The sequence below is a fragment of the Neomonachus schauinslandi genome, chromosome 12 (genome assembly GCF_002201575.2).
Source record: "Neomonachus schauinslandi chromosome 12, ASM220157v2, whole genome shotgun sequence".
In the NCBI taxonomy this organism is placed as follows: Eukaryota; Metazoa; Chordata; class Mammalia; order Carnivora; family Phocidae; genus Neomonachus; species Neomonachus schauinslandi.
The window spans coordinates 14,885,490-14,906,226 of NC_058414.1; the positions used below are offsets into that span (position 1 = coordinate 14,885,490).

General features: G+C 40.3%; 1 protein-coding gene across 2 annotated transcripts in view; it reads left to right on the top strand.

The window, feature by feature from the left end:
* Nucleotides 1–20,737, top strand: part of AMPH (amphiphysin) — a 299,854-nt gene that overhangs the window by 226,857 nt on the left and 52,260 nt on the right. For both annotated transcript variants that reach the window (XM_021703692.1, XM_021703694.1), the window contains exons 12-13: nucleotides 14,775–14,891; nucleotides 18,827–18,850. In XM_021703692.1, coding sequence (XP_021559367.1) covers nucleotides 14,775–14,891; nucleotides 18,827–18,850 — 141 coding nt within the window. The remainder of the gene's footprint in view (nucleotides 1–14,774; nucleotides 14,892–18,826; nucleotides 18,851–20,737) is intronic.

Consider the following 20,737-nt stretch of genomic DNA (forward strand, 5'->3'; position numbering starts at 1 on the left):
CATATCTGAAAAAGTCTTTGCCTCGTCAGGGCCACAGAGGTTGTCTCCTGTGTTTTCTTCTAGAAGTTTTATGGCGTGAGGTGTTATAGTTAGGGTCTGTGACCAATTTGGAGTTCATTTTTTAATATGGTATGGGTTGAAGTTTGTTTATTTCTTTACAAATGATGTGTGATTGTTGAAAAGTCTATCCTTATTCTACCAAATTGCCTTTGTACCTTTGTGGAAAATTAGTTATCCCGATGTATGTGGTTCTATTTCTGAACTCTGTGGTTTTCCATTGATGCATTTGCCTCCCTTTTGTGCCAGTACCATATTATCTTGATTACTGTCACTTTATGGAAAGCTGTCTTGAAATCAGATAAGGTTAGTCCTTCAACCTTGTTATTTTTTTTCAGAGTTCTTGTGCCTATTCTAGATCCTTTGAATTTCCATATGAATTTTAGAATTGATATGTAAATTTCTACAAAAACACCTTCTGGGATATTTTATTAGATTCCTAGGGCTGTTTTAACAAGGAACCATGAACTGGGTGGCTTATACCAACAGATATTTATTCTCTCACAGTTCTGGAGGCTAGACATCCGAGATCAGGGTCATGATCAAGTCTGAGATCAGCAAGGCCATGCTTCTTCTGAAGCTCTAGGGGGTGGATCCTTTCTTGCCTCTCTCTCTTGGTGATTGCTGGCAGTCTTTGGTGTTCCTTGGCACCTAGAACATTATTCCAATAATGTGTGTCTGTGTGCTCTGTGCTCTGTATCCGCACATGGCATTCTCCTTGTGTCTGTGTATCCAGATTTCCCTGTTTTTATAAGCTCACTGGTCATTGCATTAAGGCCCATCCTAATTCAGTATGACCGCATCTTCATTTCATTAAATTTGCAAAGGCCCTATTGCTAAATAACATCACATTCACAGGTTCCTTACGATCATGAATTTTGGGGGCATGGGGAGAGGCATGGTATTCAACCCAGTACAGATATTGATTGGTATTGCACTGAATCTGTAGATCAGCTTTGGGAGCACTGACATATTTTTTTTTTAATTTTTTTATTCTTATGTTAAACCCCATACATTACATCATTAGTTTTAGATGTAGTGTTCCATGATTCATTGTTTGTGCATAACACCCAGTGCTCCATGCAGAACGGGCCTTCGTTAATACCTATCATCAGGCTAACCCATCCTCCCACCCCCCTCCCCTCTAGAACCTTCAGTTTGTTTTTCAGAGTCCATCGTCTCTCATGGTTCGTCTACCCTTCCGATTTCCCCCCCCTTCATTCTTCCTCTCCCACTACCTTCTTCTTCTTCTTCTTTTTTTTTTCTTAACATATATTGCATTATTTGTTTCAGAGGTACAGATCTGAGATTCAATAGTCTTGCACAATTCACAGCGCTTACCAGAGCACATACCCTCCCCAGTGTCTATCACCCAGTCACCGCCTCCCTCCCACCCCACCCCCCACTCCAGCAACCCTCAGTTTGTTTCCTGAGATTAAGAATTCCTCATATCAGTGAGGTCATACGATACATGTCTTTCTTTGTTTGACTTATTTCGCTCAGCATAATACCCTCCAGTTCCATCCACGTCGTTGCAATTGCAAGATCTCATTCCTTTTGATGGCTGCATAATATTCCATATTATATACAGATATATACCACATCTTCTTTATCCATTCATCTGTCGATGGACATCTTGGCTCTTTCCACAGTTTGGCTATTGTGGACATTGCTGCTATAAACATCGGTTGCACGTACCCTTTCGGATCCCTACTTTTGTATCTTTGGGGTAAATACCCAGTAGTGCAATTGCTGGATCATATGGTACCTCTATTTTCAACTTTTTGAGGAACCTCCATACTGTTTTCCAGAGTGGCTGCACCAGCTTGCATTCCCACCAACAGTGGAGGAGGGTTGCCCTTTCTCCGCATCCCCGCCAACATCTGTCATTTCCTGACTTGTTAATTTTAGCCATTCTGACTGGTGTGAGGTGGTATCTCATTGAGGTTTTGATTTGGATTTCCCTGATGCCGAGCGATATTGAGCACTTTTTCATGTGTCTGTTGGCCATTTGGATGTCTTCTTTGGAAAAATGTCTGTTCATGTCTTCTGCCCATTTCTTGATTGGATTCTTTGTTCTTTGGGTGTTGAGTTTGATGAGTTCTTTATAGATTTTGGATACTAGCTGTTTATCTGATATGTCATTTGCAAATATCTTCTGCCATTCTGTCGGTTGTCTTTTGGTTTTGTTGACTGTTTCCTTTGTTTGCAAAATCTTTTTATCTTGATGAAGTCCCAGTAGTTCATTTTGCCCTTGCTTCCTTGTGCCTTTGGCCATGTTTCTAGGAAGAAGTTGCTGCAGCTGAGGTTGAAGAGGTTGCTGCCTGTGTTCTCCTTTAGGATTTTGATGGACTCCTGTCTCACATTGAGGTCTTTCAACCATTGGGAGTCTATTTTTGTGTGTGGTGTAAGGAAATGGTCCAGTTTCATTCTTCTGCATGTGGCTATCCAATTTTCCCAACACCATTTGTTGAAGAGACTGTCTTTTTTCCATTGGACATTCTTTCCTGCTTTGTCAAAGATGAGTTGACCATAGAGTTGAGGGTCCATTTCTGGGCTCTCTATTCTGTTCCATTGATCTATGTGTCTGTTTTTGTGCCAGTACCATGCTGTCTTGATGATGACAGCTTTGTAATAGAGCTGGAAGTCCGGAATTGTGATGCCGCCGGCTTTGCTTTTCTTTTTCAACATTCCTCTGGCTATGCGGGGTCTTTTCTGCTTTCATACAAATTTTAGGATTATTTGTTCCATTTCTTTGAAAAAAGTGGATGGTATTTTGATAGGGATTGCATTGAATGTGTAGATTGCTCTAGGTAGCATTGACATCTTCACAATATTTGTTCTTCCAATCCATGAGCATGGAACGTTTTTGCATTTCTTTGTGTCTTCCTCAATTACTTTCATGAATATTTTATAGTTTTCTGAGTACAGATCCTTTGCCTCTTTGGTTAGATTTATTCCTAGGTATCTTATGGTTTTGGGTGCAATTGTAAATGGGATCGACTCCTTAATTTCTCTTTCTTCTGTCTTGTTGTTGGTGTATAGGAATGCCACTGACTTCTGTGCATTGATTTTGTATCCTGCCACTTTACTGAATTCCTGTATGAGTTCTAGCAGTTTTGGGGTGGAGTCTTTGGGGTTTTCCACATCAAGTATCATATCATCTGCAAAGAGTGAGAGTTTGACTTCTTCTTTGCCGATTCGGATGCCTTTTATTTCTTTTTGTTGTCTGATTGCTGTGGCTAGGACTTCCAATACTATGCTGAATAGCAGCGGTGATAGTGGACATCCCTGCCGCATTCCTGACCTTAGGGGGAAAGCTCTCAGTTTTTCCCCATTGAGAATGATATTCACTGTAGGTTTTTCATAGATGGCTTTTATGATATTGAGGTATGTACCCTCTATGCCTATACGCTGAAGAGTTTTGATCAAGAAAGGATGCTGTACTTTGTCAAATGCTTTTTCTGCATCTGTTGAGAGGATCATATGATTCTTGTTCTTTCTTTTGTTAATGTATTGTATCACGTTGATTGATTTGCGGATGTTGAACCAACCTTGCAGCCCAGGGATAAATCCCACTTGGTCGTGGTGAATAATCCTTTTAATGGACTGTTGGATCCTATTGGCTAGTATTTGGGTGAGAATTTTTGCATCCATGTTCATCAGGGATATTGGTCTGTAATTCTCCTTTTAGACAGGGTCTTTGTCTGGTTTGGGGATCAAGGTAATGCTGGCCTCATAAAATGAGTTTGGAAGTTTTCCTTCCATTTCTATTTTTTGGAACAGTTTCAGAAGAATAGGTATTAATTCTTTAAATGTTTGGTAGAATTCCCCTGGGAAGCCATCTGGCCCTGGGCTTTTGTTTTTTGGGAGATCTTTGATGACTGCTTCAATTTCCTTAGTGGTTATGGGTCTGTTCAGGTTTTCTATTTCTTCCTGGTTCAGTTTTGGTAGTTGATACATCTCTAGGAATGCCTCCATTTCTTCCAGGTTATCTAATTTGCTGGCATAGAGTTGCTCATCATATGTTCTTATAATTGTTTGTATTTCTTTGGTGTTGGTTGTGATCTCTCCTCTTTCATTCATGATTTTGTTGATTTGGGTCATTTCTCTTCTCTTTTTGATAAGTCTGGCCAGGGGTTTATCAATCTTGTTAATTCTTTCAAAGAACCAGCTCCTAGTTTCGTTGATCTGTTCTACTGTTCTTTTGGTTTCTATTTCATTGAGTTCTGCTCTGATCTTTATAATTTCTCTTCTCCTGCTGGGTTTAGGCTTTATTTGCTGTTCTTTCTCTAGCTCCTTTAGGTGTAGGGTTAGGTTGTGTACTTGAGACCTTTTTTGTTTCTTGAGAAAGGCTTGTATTGCTCTATACTTTCCTTTTAAGACTGCCTTTGCTGCATCCCAAAGATTTTGAATAGTTGTGTTTTCATTTTCATTGGTTTCCATGAATTTTCTTAATTCTTCTTTAATTTCCTGGTTGACCCATTCATTCTTCAGTAGGATGCTCTTTAGCCTCCATGTATTTGAGTTCTTTTTGACTTTCCTCTTGTGATTGAGTTCTAGTTTCAAAGCATTGTGGTCTGAAAATAGGCAGGGAATGATCCCAATCTTTTGGTACCGGTTGAGACCTGATTTATGACCTAGGATGTGATCTATTCTGGAGAATGTTCCATGGGCACTAGAGAAGAATGTGTATTCTGTTGCTTTGGGATGGAATGTTCTGAATATGTCTGTGAAGTCCATTTGGTCCAGTGTGTCATTTAAAGTCTTTATTTCCTTGTTGATCTTTCGCTTAGGGGATCTGTCCATTTCAGTGAGGGGAGTGTTAAAGACCCCCACTATTATTGTATTGTTGTCGATGTGTTTCTTTGCTTTTGTTATTAATTGCCTTATGTAATTGGCTGCTCCCATGTTAGGGGCATAGATATTTACAATTGTTAGATCTTCTTGTTGGATAGACCCTTTAAGTAGGATATAGTGTCCTTCCTCATCTCTTATTACAGTCTTTGGTTTAAAATCTAATTTGTCTGATATAAGGATTGCCACCCCAGCTTTCTTTTGGTGTCCATTAGCATGGTAAATGGTTTTCCACCCCCTCACTTTCAATCTGGGGGTATCTTTGGTTCTAAAATGAGTCTCTTGCAGACAGCATATCGATGGGTCTTGTTTTTTAATCAATCTGATAGCCTGTGTCTTTGATTGGGGCATTGAGCCCATTTACATTCAGGGTAACTATTGAAAGGTAGGAATTTAGTGCCATTGTATTGCCTGTAAGGTGACTGTTACTGTATATTGTCTGTGTTCCTTTCTGGTCTATGTTGCTTTTAGGCTCTCTCTTTGCTTAGAGGACCCCTTTCAAGATTTCCTGTAGGGCTGGTTTCGTGTTTGCAAATTCCTTCAGTTTTTGTTTGTCCTGGAAGCTTTTTCTCTCTCCTTCTATTTTCAGTGACAGCCTAGCTGGATAGAGTATTCTTGGCTGCATATTTTTCTCATTTAGTGCTCTGAATATATCCTGCCAGTCCTTTCTGGCCTGCCAGGTGTCTGTGGATAGGTCTGTTGCCAATCTAATGTTTCTACCCTTGTAGGTTACATATCTCTTCTCCCGAGCTGCTTTCAGGATTTTCTCTTTGTCTCTGAGACTCGTAAGTTTTACTATTAGATGTCGGGGTGTTGACCTATTTTTATTGATTTTGAGAGGGGTTCTCTGTGCTTCCTGGATTTTGATGCCTGTTTCCTTCCCCAAATTAGGGAAGTTCTCTGCTATAATTTGCTCCATTATACCTTCTGCCCCTCTCTCTCTTTCTTCTTCTTCTGGGATCCCAGTTATTCTAATGTTTCGTCTTATGGTATCGCTTATCTCTTGAATTCTGCCCTCGTGATCCAGTAGTTGTTTATCTCTCTTTTTCTCAGCTTCTTTACTTTCCATCATTTGGTCTTCTATATCACTGATTCTCTCTTCTGCCTCATTTACCCTAGCAGTTAGCGCCCCCATATTTGATTGCACCTCATTAATAGCCTTTTTCATTTTGACTTGGTTAGATTTTAGTTCTTTTACTTCTCCAGAAAGGGTTTCTCTATGCTTTTTTCAAGCCCAGCTAGTATCTTTAAAGCGGTGATTCTGAACTCCAAATCTGACATCGTACTAATGTCCGTATTGAGTAGGTCCCTGGGAGTCGGTACTACCTCTTGTTCTTTTTGTTGAGGTGATTTTTTCCGTCTTGTCATTTTGTGTAGAGGAGAATAGATTAATGAGAGAACAAAATGCTGGCAGGTTAACAACGTCCCCAGAAAATATACTCTAAACAAATCAGAAAAGACCTGAAGCAATGGAAAAAGAAAGGGAAAGAGGGAAAAAAGAGAAAGAAAAAAAGAAAAAGATAAAGATAAAAACAAACAAAACAGAACAAAACAAAACAAAAAACAGAATGTGATCAAATATAATAAGGCTGGTATATACATCAGTGCCACACACTAGATTTTGGGTGTATTTTGGTCTGTTAGAAGAAAGTGCCTCCCAAAATTTTAAAGAAAAAAAAACTTATATATGTACAAAAATAAGGGTTGATATGATGAAGGGATGGAATATGACTGTAAAGATGGAAATTATAAAAATTTTATAAAAGGAATTGATAAGTTGTTTGAAAAAAGAAAGAAGAGGATTTAAAAAGAAAAAAAAGGGAGAGAATGTGATCAGGCAGGGGAGTAGAAAAGATCATACACTAGAGATTTAGGGTATATTTTGATCTGTTAGAAGAAACTATCTCAAAATTTTAAAGAGAGAACAACTTATATATATATATATATATATATATATATATATATATATATATATATGCCAAAAATATGGGTAACTAATATGATGGGATAGAATATGACTCTAAAAATGAAAAATAAAAATGTTTTTTCAAAAAGGGATTGATAAGATGTTTGAAAAAGGGAAAAAAAAAATTCAAAAAAAAAAATTAACTTTGAAAGACTACAGAATCATGGGGAAAAAGCCATGGATTCTATGTGCAGTATTCCCCTAGCGCTGGTGTTCTGCCATTCTCATTGATCGGTGAACTTGGTCTTGGCTGGCTGTTCTCTCTGATCTTCTGGGGGAGGGGCTTGTTGCCGTGGTTCCCAGATGTCTTTGCTGGAGGCGGAATTGCCCCGCCCTTGCCCAGTCCGGGCTAAGTAATCTGCTCGGGTTTGCTCTCGGGAGCTTTTGTTCCCTGCAAGCTTTCCGTACAGCTTTGGAGGTGGAGAGTGAAAATGGCGGCCTCCCAATCTCCGCCCCGGAGGAGCCGAGAACTCGGGCCCCCGCTCCTCAGTGCGCCCCCAGAGAAAAGCCGTCAGTCACTCCCGTCTCCCTGGTCTCCGGCCGCACTCCGTGCTCACCCGGCCCGTGACCGCGCGTTTCTATCTCTGGCACCCGACCGCGGGTGGAGTCTCCAAACCCAGCAGATCCTTGCGGTTCACTCCCGCGCGGCTCCTCCCGGGGGAGGAAGGGAGCGTCTCCCCGGATCTGCCGCTTGTTGGGTCCCTGCTGGAGGAGCAGCAGCCCGAATGTGCCACGGATCACGGTGTATGGCAACCCTGAGCTGAGAGTCCGCGCCTGGGCTCCGTCTCTGCAGCCGACTTCCCTGCCCTGATACCTGGGAGCTCTGCCACACTCAGGCACCCCCGGTCTTTCTGTGACCCCGAGGGTCCTGAGACCACACTGTCCCGGAGGTTTCCACCCCCCGCTTAGCCAACAGAGTGACGTCCTTCACCGGAGCAGACTTTTAAAAGTTCCGATTTTGTGCTCCGTGGTTCTATCACTTGCCAGAAGCGGCTGACGGAGACCCCTCCCCCGCCGTCTATCCTCCCGAATATCGCCTCGGATTCACTTCTCCGCACATCCTACCTTCCAGAAAGTGGTCGCTTTTCTGATGAGAGAGTTGTTGCTCTTCTTTTCTTCGATCTCCTGTTGAGTTTGTAGGTGTTCAGAATGGTTTGATCCCTATCCAGCTGAATTCCTGAGAGGAGGCGAAATCCAGGTCTCCTACTCCTCTGCCATCTTGCTCCCTCTGGGAGCATTGACATATTAATGATACTGAGTTGTGTGACCCATAAACACTATAGCTCTCGCTTTATTTAGGTCTTCTCTAATTTATCTTTGCCGTGTTTTGTAGTATTCAGTGTACAGGTATTTCTCGTCATCGGTTGGGTTTATCCCTGAGTATTTCATATTTTTAGGGCTTTTGTAAGTTGCATTTTTAAAATTTCAGTTTCTAGTTGTCATACTGTTATATATAAATACAACTGATTTTTGTATATTAATGCTATGTCCTGTAGCCTTGCTAACCTCAATATTAGTTCCTGTAGCTTTTTTTATGGATTTCCTTGGATTTTTCTGTATTAGTGGTCATATCTTCTGTGAATAAAGATAGTTTTACTTTTTTCTTTTTACTCTGGATGCCATTGATTTCTTTTTTTCTGCTTATTTTTATTTCACTGTCTAGTACTGCCAGTATTGTTGATAGTTTTACTTTTTTCTTTTTACTCTGGATGCCATTGATTTCTTTTTTTCTGCTTATTTTTATTTCACTGTCTAGTACTGCCAGTATTGTTGAATAGAAGTGGTGAGGGAGCCATCCTTGTCTTGATCTTAGGGGAAAAGCTTCCAGTCTTTCATAATTAAACATAGTGATAGCTGTTGGTTTTCATAGATACTTTTATCAGGTTGAGGAAATTGCCTTTTTTTCCTACTTAGAGTTTTGAACAGAAATGGATGTGGATTTTTTCAAATTCTTTTTGCACATCTATCAAGATGATCATATGAGTTTTCTTTTTTGGTTTGTTGATATGATGAATTACGTTCGTTTGTTTTCAAATGGCAAGTCAATCATGCATTCCTGAGATAAAGCTCAATTGGTCATTATGCAATTAATTTTTATATATATTTTCATTCAATTTGCTAAATAGCTTTCCCTAGCATTTTTGCATCTGTGTGGATGAAGAACATTAGTCCATAGGGTGTTGTTTTTAATAATGTCATTATCTGATTTGATTTTAGTACCAGGGTAATGCTTTTCTCATAGAATGAGTCGGGAAATATTCACTCCTCTTCAGTTGTGTAGAATTGGTATTTTTTTCTTCCTTAACTCTTTGGTAGAATTCACTGGAGGGGCCATCTGTGCCTGTGGGGACTTTTTGTTTGTTTTTTTCTTAATATTTTTTTATTTGGGTATAGTTGACATACAATGTTACATTAGTTTCAGGTGTACAACGTAGTGATTCAGCTTCTCTATATGTGGTAGGTTTGTATTTCTCAAGAAATTTGTCTCTTTCATCTAAATTGTTAAGTGTATTGGAACTAAGTGGCTTATAAATCTTCCTTATTGTTCTTTTTTATTATCTGTGGTGATGCCCCCTCTCTCATTCCTGATTTCGGTAATTTGTGCCCTCTCTTTCTCCCCCCCCGCCCTCTTGATCAGTCTGGCTGGAGGTTTATCAATTTTATTAATCCTCTCAAAGCACTTCCTTTTGGTTTTATGGATATTATCTCTCTCTCTCATTTTCTATTTTATTCATTTCCACTCTGATCTGCATAATTTCCCCCATTTCTACTTAGAATTTTATTTGCTGTGTATATTTTTTTCCCCTAATTTGCAAGGTAGAAGGTGAAGTTACTGATTTGAGACCTTCCTTCTTTTCCTATATAGGGATTTAGTGCTGTAAATTTTCTCTAAATACTGCTTGAGCAACATCTCACAGATTTTGGTGTGTTGTCTTTATTCTTAACTCAAGATATTTTCTAATTTCCACTTTGATTTCTTCTTTCTTTTGATTTTTCTCTTTTTTTCGTGTCTTTCATCGGGTTATTTTTGTCCAAATATTTGTGGATTTTTCCAGAGATAATTCTCTTACTGATTTAAAACTTAATTCCACTGTAGTCAGAGAGATACTTTGTGTGACTTGAATGTTTTTAAATTTATTGAGACCTGTTCGTTGCCCCGGAATAGTGTCTATATTAGTTCCATGTTCTGCATGCACTTGAAAAGAATATGTATTCTGCTACTGTATGGAGTGTTTTGTAAGTGTAAATGAGATCAAACTGGGTCTTGATGTTTTCTGTATCTTCTATAACCTTGTTGATTTTCTATTTCTTCTTTCAATTATTGAAAGAGGGCTAGTGAAATCTCCCCTACAAAATTGTGCATTTTGAAATTTCTTTTTGCTGTTTTCTTGGTTCTTGCTTCATGTATCTTCATGCTCTGTGATTGAATGCATAAATGTTTAGAATTAATGCCTTTTCATATTAGGAAATGAACTTCTTTATCCCTAATAATGTTCTTTGATTTGAAATCTACTTTTCTTGACATTAGTATAACTGTTCAAGCTGTCTTTTGGTTAGGCTGGCATAGTATATCTTTCTCCATCCTTTTACTTTTAACCTATTTGTGTCTCTGTATTTGAAATCAGTTTCTTGTAGGCAATGTCTATTGAATCTTGCTTTCTTAGTCCAATCTAATAACCTCTGCTTTTCATTATATTATTTAGACCAGTTTCATTCAAGGTAGTTATTCATATAGTGAAGTTTAAATCTAGCACTTTGATACTTGTTTTCTATTGTGCCATCTGTTTTAACCCTTCTTCTTTTTGCTGCCTTCTTTTAGATTGATTATTTTTATTACTCTCTTTTATTTTGTTTGTTTTAGTAGTTGCTTTAGGGCTTAAAGTATATGTTTTAATTTGTTACAGTCTACCTTCGAATAGTAGTACGCCATTTCAGGTATAGTATTTCAGGTATAGTATAAGAACTTCACAATAGTATATTTACATTTCCCCCTTCTGATTTTTGTACTATTTTTGTTACAGATTTTACTTTTTAATGTAAAGCAACTTCATGTTACTTTGCCATTATCTTTGTTTAAGCAGTTACTTATCTTTTAAGGAGATTTAAATAATAACTAAAGTCATATATTCTTACCTACATAGTTACTATTTCTCATTCCTTTGGTGATCGTCATTCCCTTGTATAGATCCATATTTCCATCTAGTATTACTTATTGTGCCTGAAAAATGTCGTTTCACATTAGTTATAGTGTGGATCTGATAGCAGTGAATTCTTTCTGCTTTTGTATGTATGAACAAATAGTCATCTCATTTTTCTTTTTCAAAAATATTTTCAAGGGGCACAGAATTCTAAGTTTTTTTCTCTCAGTACTTCAAAGATATTGCCTCACCATCTTTTTGCTTGGATTATTTCTGATGATAAATCTGCTATTATTCTTAGGTTGTTCCTCTGTGAAATAACACATCTTTTTCTTCTGGCCAGTTTTAAGAATTTCTCTTCAACTTCGGTTTTGAGAAATGTAGTCACGATGGGTCCAGGTGCACTCCCTGCGTCTCCCATCCTCTTTGACCGGTGGTTCCCCCAAAACTTGTGCTTTTCATCGTGAATGGCAGGAATACAAAACAGCTAGTCAACCATGCAAGCCTATTTCAAGCCTTTGCTTGCATGATACTCGCTAACATCCATTGGCCAAAGCATGACAGGTGGTCATCCCCAAGTCAAGGTGACCAACTCCCATCTATCAGGAGGCCATGGCAAGGTTAGGCATAAGGATTATGATCAAAGGATATACCTGTACTGGAAGAAGTTCAGTACTTCAGCTGTAAGCTTGGATGTTCCTAGCAGAAGACACTTCATGAAATATAGTAAAAAGATTATTATAATTGGTAAGATTTTTCCCATTGAATATTTTCCTCTCTGTGGTTTACACATCTAGTCTCCTTTCTTGGGAGCACATTCTAGGTCACCTCTTCTAGACTTTTAATGGTGAAACAGTACTTAAGCTCTAGCTTCCAAAAGCTTAAGAATGTTGAGACCATGTCAGAGTTTCTCTAATGGGTAGAAGGAGTGAGAGATTAGTTTTCTTTTATAACTTTAAGAGAAATTACATGTCACTGTGTGTTTCAACATGTAATGATGGAATTGTTGTTTTACAAAGGAATATTACATCAACAGGCAACTCCTTTTTTGTTCTTTTTGTAGTTCTGTCAAACTACTCTTTGATATGAGTGCCTTAAAGGGTAACTCTCAAGAATTCAGGGTGCAAAACCAAGTAGAAATTGAGTCTGAAGAAGCCAACAGCACATTTTGAAGGCAGCCAAATATACAGATATTTGAGGACAGTGGTTTTACACAGATACACTTCATTACCAATAGTAATTAATAATGGTTTAGTTTCCATTTCCATTTAGAGTATCTTCTATATAGTATATACAGTGGATTCATTGTCTTTACTACTGACAGTAATCTTACTAGGTAGTATCGCTTCCATTTTATGCATGAAGAAATGGAGGCTCAAAGAAGCTGAACTAATTGCCCAGAGAGAGACAGCTAGCAAGTGGCAAAACTGGGTGCAAACCCAGGTCCATCGCAAAGTCTAAGCATAGCTCTGTATAGTCTAATACCTCTTTTCATCCTTGATGTCTAAATTCCCATCCAAGCTTCCTTAAGGGGATCCATTATGCTCATGGAGGATTAATGGACGTATTTGGATGGGTTCACATTTTATGAAGCATTTACAGACTCTCAAGAATTCTTCTGCAGATCCTCAGGGTACCCGTTTGAGAGATGGGGGACCGGATCTTAGCAGCAGCCTAGAAAAGCACCAGAGTCAAAGGCATCCAGCTGTTGCAGTCCTGCCTCGGCTGCATTACAGCTGAGGGACCCAGGACATCAGCTAAGCTCATTCTGCCCATTCTCCTCATCCCCAGATGGAGAAATGATGCCACTACTCCTTGAGTTTTGTAACGATTAGATGGTGCAGGTGAAATGAATGAAGTTTGAAGAATCTAGTAAGGTAATTCTTTGAAGGCAATAACAGTGTGGTGGGGTTGTCATCGTTAGACGGCAGCAAAGTGCCCTAACCTGAGTTAATATTTATATGTATTAAGTTCTCAGGACAGTGCGTAGCACATTCGAAGTGAATATAGGTGTTTGCAGAATTTTAAAAATATAACTTGTGTCAATATAAATGTTGAAAAACAGACTGAGGCAGATTTTGCATATGGGCCAAAGGAATCGGTTGATAGCTTTGTGATTGTTAAAGAAAGAAGGATCTCAGAAGAGCATTATCCTTGGGAAATTTGAAAAGTGTATAAGTGTATATATTTGTATGCTGCAAAATAGATAGCTCAAGGGGCGCCTGGGTGCCTCAGTTGTTAAGCGTCTGCCTTCGGCTCAGGTCATGATCCCAGGGTCCTGGGATTGAGCCCCGCATCGGGCTCCCTGCTCCGCGGGAAGCCTGCTTCTCCCTCTCCCACTCCCCCGCTTGTGTTCCCTCTCTCACTGTGTCTCTCTCTGTCAAATAAATAAATAAATCTTTAAAAAGAATAGCTCAAAACCAGTAACATGATACTGAAGCAGATTTCCTACTACAGTGAATGTGGATATACTAAATAAAGTATTATCTTTTATGTCCCAAAGCTTTACATACGGTTTTAAATTTTATCTCTATGATCAATATTAAAAGTACTCTTGTTCTTTAAAATCTTTCTCTACAGGGAGCCTGAGTGGCTCAGTTGGTTAAGTGTCTGACTCTTGATTTCAGCTCAGATCATGATCTTAGGGTCGTGAGATCGAGCACTGTGTTGGGCTCCTCACTCAGCGCACAGTCTGCTTGGGATTCTCTCTCTCCCTCTGCCCCTCCCCACACTCGCACATGTGCATGCTCGCTCTCATAAATAATCAATCAATCAATCAATCTTTCTCTGAACATCCCTGTTCTTATATATGCTTTATCCGTGGTTGTGACTTTTCAGTTTCTAGGCAACAGATGGTCAAAATTGAAGCTTATTTCAAGCATCAAACACATGTAACGTGATTCTCTGTTGATCCAGTTCTATTCACCATGATAGCTTATGGAGACTTTATTTCAGCTCTGACCCTTGCTATGTAACTTGAGCCAGGGTTAGGCGAACTTCAAGCCCATGTTACTTTTTTGTATCACAATAAATGAACAAATATTAATGTTCAGTGTTATAAATGTTTTCCTATTATCATAGCAGGACTCTTCTCCTAGGTCTTATTTGTCTTACCTGTTTCTAATCCAAGAGTGTTATTTTTTAGTAAACGTTGGGGGACAGGGTTCTCTCTCCGCCTCTTTGCCTTTCACCCTCCCTCCCTCATACGCACAGTTGAGACCACCAGCATTATGGATGAAGAATGGATCATACGAAAACTAGATCAAGGGATAGGGTCCCTCTGGGAGATGAGGCAGGTGGATGAAGTCAAAATAGACAGTGTCCCTTCCTTTTTACGTGCCAGTTGCAGGGAACATCACAACAGTGGGCTTCAGTAATGGGTCCAAGCCTTGGCCCATTTTATCCATCTGGTCATCTGTAATTCTTGACCTGAGATTTCTGAACTAGCAGAGGGGAATCCTTGGATCTTGGTGGCATCAGGACATACCTCTCAGACATTTTCTTCGTTGGCTGGATTCAGAGCTGGACAAAGGAGAGGAACTAAAAGCCTGGGTCACATTCCTGGGTGTCTTAGATGATAGTTGGCCAGAATTGGTTATTTCCCCCTTCGCCACATTTAGCTGGTGACTCTGGGAGCTTATGGGTGAGCCACCTAACTGGTAAACTATCTGAGCCTGCTTTGGGGATATTCAGTGGTGTTGAGGATCATACATGGATTCTATCATAAAGTCTCATACTTTGTTTTATTTTAACAGAACGAAGCCCCTGAGGTGAAGAAAGAGGAGACATTGTTGGATCTGGACTTCGACCCTTTCAAGCCTGAGGTGGCACCTGCAGGTTCTGCCGGAGTGACCCACTCCCCCATGTCGCAGGTAACCAGGGGCAGTTCTGATGTTTGGGGATGACATTTCATAAACTTGAATAAGCTCTATGATGCAGCAAATGCCTGTCAGGGACCCCCATCCGTTTCAAGTGACTATTCACTTTTCTTTGGGGTTGACAAACATTCCCCAATGGGAAGGAAGAGTAGAAAGAGGACTATCCATAGCTCTCATTCCAAAGCTCCCCCCACCATTAGCTCTCTCTATCCATAGAGCTGGGATAGCCATGCATTCCGGCTTGCCCAGGAATCCTCCGTTTCAGAGTAATTGTCATTATTAGTATTAGTTTGCACTCAGAGTGTTCAGCTTCGGACAATACATTTTCTGGCTTCTCTAAATGAAGCTCTTTCTTTGGCCCTGGGCTTAATCTTCTTACTGTTTTCTCTACTTTCCTTCCCCATGTTTTGCATATTAAAGCATGTTAGAAATGACCTTGAAATTATGCCCCAACAGAAATGTTTTCCAGTCTTGGTAGTTTTGAACTCGAAGTCCTTGTTCTCCTCCAATTGCAGAAGCTTCCCTTATGTGATCTTGACTATGGCCAGAGTTGGCCTTGCTTATCCAGCTTGTCCTTGCTCATCACTTCCTCACCCTTAGCATTTCCTCACTCCCAATAGTGATCGCACAGCGTTCTCCTGCAGAGGGGTCCTGGAGGTGGGCACAGTAATGACTTCCGGATGATTCCTCTGTAGTAGACTTCCTTTGCAATTGTCTGTGCTCACAAAAGGAAGTTAACTCAAAATTTGGCAAAACAGAAATTGTTTATATCTGTATTTTTAATGTGCTTGGGAGCTCACATTTGAATTTGGGCAAATCCAAAGATGTTAGAATATACTTCAAATTAATTAATGAAGGTGTATTATAAAACTGAAGTTGAGAATTGAGACCTCACTCAATTTTCTGGTCTTGAAGTCTTGTGATACCTTACAATAAACCACTATCAGCTCAATATAAACCTCGATAAATAAAGCTTCTAATCCATGCTTTCTTCCAGAATATGATTGGGTTTCTAAAGGCCTCCCTGTTGTAATTTGGGAACAATAAAAATCTGAGATGTCAATAAAGCAGGTAATTAATAAGCAGATCAGATACTAGCCTTAAAGATACTTGCAAAAAATGGGTCTCTTAGATAAATGTTTGGGAAAGTTCTATTAACTCTCTTTTAAAAGGAGAGTCACGATATGCATCGGAATATTTTTTAAAAATTTTTTATTGTTATGTTAGTCACCATACATTACATCATTAGTTTTTGATGTAATGGATCAAATGGGAGATGAGGCAGGTGGATGAAGTCAAAATAGACAGTGTCCCTTCCTTTTTACGTGCCAGCTTTGCAGGGAACATCACAACAGTGGGCTTCAGTAATGGGTCCAAGCCTTGGCCCATTTTATCCATCTGGTCATCTGTAATTCTTGACCTGAGATTTCTGAACTAGCAGAGGGGAATCCTTGGATCTTGGTGGCATCAGGACATACCTCTCAGACATTTTCTTCGTTGGCTGGATTCAGAGCTGGACAAAGGATGTAATGGATCAAATGGGAGATAAGGCAGGTGAATGAAGTCAAAATAGACAGTGTCCCTTCCTTTTTAATAGTCATTAGAATATTCTCTAAGACATACTTCGGGGAATGCTAACATAGTAATTGTCAGCAAGTTTTGAGGGTTCTGCCTTGGTGGCCCAGGAAAGCAGAACATGAATGCACATCTCATTCAGAACACTTCCCCATCAGAGCTTCCTCATAGTGCAGAATTCATGGGCCTTCCTCAGCCTTGCTCTCCAGCATTCACTGCTCTAGTGACAGAAGGCAGGTCTCTGCAGTGGGTGCTGTCGTGGTCAGTGGGTGAGATGCCACAGCATTTCTGCCCGCGAGTCTGAATCGAGAGAGAAACCTCTTTTATATCAATTCATGATTAAATAAATCCACAGATCATGGAATTTGTGTAGATTTAGAACAAAGATTCTTTCAGAATTAAAAAAAAATGACCTCAGTTAAGCTTCAAAAGTCTTTGGAAGAAAATGCATCACTGCAGTCAGGAAAAGCCACATGTGCCCCGTGTTCTCCCTCAGGCGGGATAATCAACCGCCCCCCTCCAGTAGCTCTAATGGAGGGAGTCACTTCACGGCAGAGTCATCCTGTGAGCTGGCTCTAATCACATCTCCTTTTCACCAAGGGCAGTCTTAGGCTGTGATAGCAAAAACAACAGAGCCATCGGATTCTCCTGGCCTTCCTTCCCTTTCGCTCAGAATGATCTCCCTTACCCATCACCTGACCCCATGTTTTAAATGGATGTTCTCACTGCTAGCGGAACGCCTCACCTGTGATCTCCGCAGTGTCCACACGAGTTAACACATCATTTCGTGATCCTGAGGACTGATAAACATGCCGTTTCACATTGCTGCCTTCCTTTGGAGAAGATAGCAGTGCTGTCTGCATTATGCAGGGATATGGAGTAGCTTTTAGGGGCTGTGATTCTTTTTTTTTTTTTTAAGATTTTATGTATTTATTTGACAGAGAGAGAGAGATAGCGAGAGCAGGAACACAAGCAGGGGGAGTTGGAGAGGGAGAAGCAGGCTTTCCGCCAAACAGGGAGCCTGATGTGGGACTCGATCCCAGGACCCTGGGATCATGACCTGAGCCAAAGGCAGACGCTTAACGACTGAGCCACCCAGGTGCCCTAGGGGCTGTGATTCTTAAGGGCCTGGGAAGCAGGAAAATCCAAACCATCTGAATAATCAGAACGTGCACATTAGTTGCAGAAGGAGTCCACATACAAATAACTGTGGTTTCCCATGCAGCTGTTCTGCTCTCCTTTTTTAGTCATTCGACAGGTGGGTGTTAACCCAGAGACCAGTCAGGCTGCACAGAGATGCTGGGTGGCTGGGGCTGGACAGTTAGAGCAGGCCCAGACCAGGGTGGGTGGGCTCACTCAGAACCACAGGGCCCATGTTCTGTAGTATAGAATCCTAATGAGACGTCTGTGACCCCATCTGGAAACTCCCGTATTCTTAGATGGGAGTGCCAGGCTTTCTAATTTGCCGCTCGTTTAGTGATTCAAAACAAGTTCATAAACAGATCTGTTCTAGTCACAAAGACAAAAGCAGAAAAGGATGTGGCCTTGGCAGCAATTCTCAGTCACAAAGGAAATGAGAAAGAGAGGTCTCCTTCACTTTCCCAAACACACAGCGGAAGTCACTTGAACCATCTGGATTCATTCACTGGGATCAATGGGCTTGATAATTAAAATGCCAGTAGTAAGTCTAATTCATCCATATGTCTTAGGGGGCACCCTGCTAATTTGCATGATTATCTGTTAGTTGAGCTGTGTTATCATCAAATTCAACATATTGAAGAACTCTTTTTCTGGGGTTCATTTACCATCAAACTGGTCATAATGCAACCTCTTGAATATGGTGGGGGAGGGGAAGAAGTAGCATTAGCAATGATTCGGACTGCATGTCCTCAAAGATGTGAGAAACTCTAATATCTGGACACGTTGTACTTCGTTTTAAGTGTGTGTGTCTCTCTTTGTGTGTATACTTGCATGCACTAAAGTAAACCCATTCATCATGTTTTCAGATACAGCTTTCTACTTTGTATAGTGAAAAGCAGATTGACTGGTCCTCTACTGTCCAGTATGGTAGCCACAAGCCACATTTGGCTATTCAAATTCAAATTAAATAAAATTATGTAAAACTTAAGATTTGGTTCTTTTACGCTAGCACATTTCAAGTGCTCAGTAGCTACATGTGACTAGTGGCTGCCATATTGGACGGCACAGATATGGAGCTTTGTCATCACCAAAGAAATTTCTGCTGAACAGTGCTGTATTTCAAAATGTTTTACTTCAAGAACTTTTGTCACCTCAGTATTTTTTACATGCTTGGGACTTGTATACTAACCATATTTTTATTTGTTTGCTTTCAGACATTGCCCTGGGACCTATGGACGGTAAGAGTGCTAAAACCTTGTATTTTGATGTATCTGGATCCCTAGAGATTTGAAAACCCTGTTATATTTAAATTCACCTGCGGTGGGAAGAAGACCTAGACATTTTTAATGACAGTGTAGTCCCCTAGAACAATCATCAGCTCCCTGATGGTTCCAAGCATTACCAGCACCTGGAAACAATGGTGAGGAAAATAGTGTCAGTGTGCCAGACGCCTGGATAAGCAAGAATTTGGTGTTATGCCCCTTTATGCTTCTTCCTGTGGTTATTGGTGGCTACCGAAAATGTTGTAGTGAAGGGCGGGCACATTTTTTGTTGCTTTTAAACAGAACAGAAGAAAATATGGATGAGAAAATGTAAGGGGCAGGCTACTCTGCACAGGGAACCTCTTTCTTACTATTATTTCCAATGATAATGAAGCTTCATCAATAAGAATTTGAGCTTTAGAGCCAGACAGCTCTGGATTTGAGTCCAGACTCTACCTCTTATAACAATATGACTTTGAGCAATTTATGAACTTCTTTCAGTCTCCGCATTTCTCATCCATAAAATAAGGGTAATGATGCCTACCAAAGAGGGTTGTGTGAGGATGAAGTAGATAATATTTGTAGAGTGCTTAGCCCCATGTCTGATACATATCAATAAAAGGTAGCTGTTACTACTAATGGTGTGTATTCAGCTAATCTGATGTGCAAGGATGAGCACTTCCAGAAGTTAGAGTTGGGAAAAAGACACGAACAGAGCTTTATGGTGCAGCATGTGTGCTGTGGGATTCGGAGGGTGGCCACACCCATATGGAGCTTCACACCCTTCAGGGGCAGGGCGTTTGTCTGCCCTGTCTTGGAAAAGCTCTGGTCACATGGTCTTCAGAACTCAGCTATTGAATTTCGTGCTGTCTTTTTAGTGAGACAGCAACAGGAAAGTTTGCTAGATCGAGCTATTCGTGGGCCTGGTCTTCTGAAGTGCCACTGCTACTCTTTTATCTTAAAACAGAAAGATGACTGCCCCCTTCCCTTCCACGGGAGTGGGTTTATACTGCACTAATACTTAGGATGCTTGAAGCATGATGGAAGGCTCTCGAGAGAAGAGCTAAAAGATGTTAATTGAAAGCTGGCTTTGCTTGTATAATCACAAAAAGGGATACATGGACTGACGTTCAGCACATTTGAATTCTAGCCACAGCTCTGTGTTAATGGTCTTGCCGACCAAGAACACAGTGCTAATGTTTTATTATTCCAGTATTTCATATCTTTAGTTGGAGTCATAATACATTTTTCCTTCTGTAGCTGGGAAGGGTATGGTGAAGATGAAGGTATTATCTGGAGGGATCATGGATTATTTCAGAGGACAAACCTGCTAAGAATAGTAGCAGTGACAAAATTGCAAAACAATAGCTCCCTGGACATAATTGCTGGTGTTCCTTGATCCTCTCAGTCCCCCAGGGTTGTTTGTGTGCAGACAAGGCTTCTAGGCTGGGGGGAGAACGTGAGGAGAATCGTCCAGTCAGAGTGGTTAGTATCAGATCATCCTCCATATAAACACTACCTCAGAGGAAGAAGCAAGTGTGGGGTGAGTTTGGGGAAAGGTTTATTCTGATACTGTGTCAGAGCATATAATACTGTGTATTTTTGTGGCTGCTAGGGCTTGGTCTTATTCTGATGTTCTCAGGTTTGCTTTTTTATTTGAAACTTTGTGTTTCAGAGTCTGCTAAAGCAGAAGTCTGAAAAGCCCTAAAGCCCTGAAAATCGTTGTTGACTAGAAAATGAGAAAGGCTTTATTCATGTTTCAACTGTGTAGTCATAAACGGTATTGAAACAAAACTCATTTCTATCACAAAACAAGTTGTAAAATTTAATCTCAAACCAGTAAAAGCTACAGCTTTCAGGAGA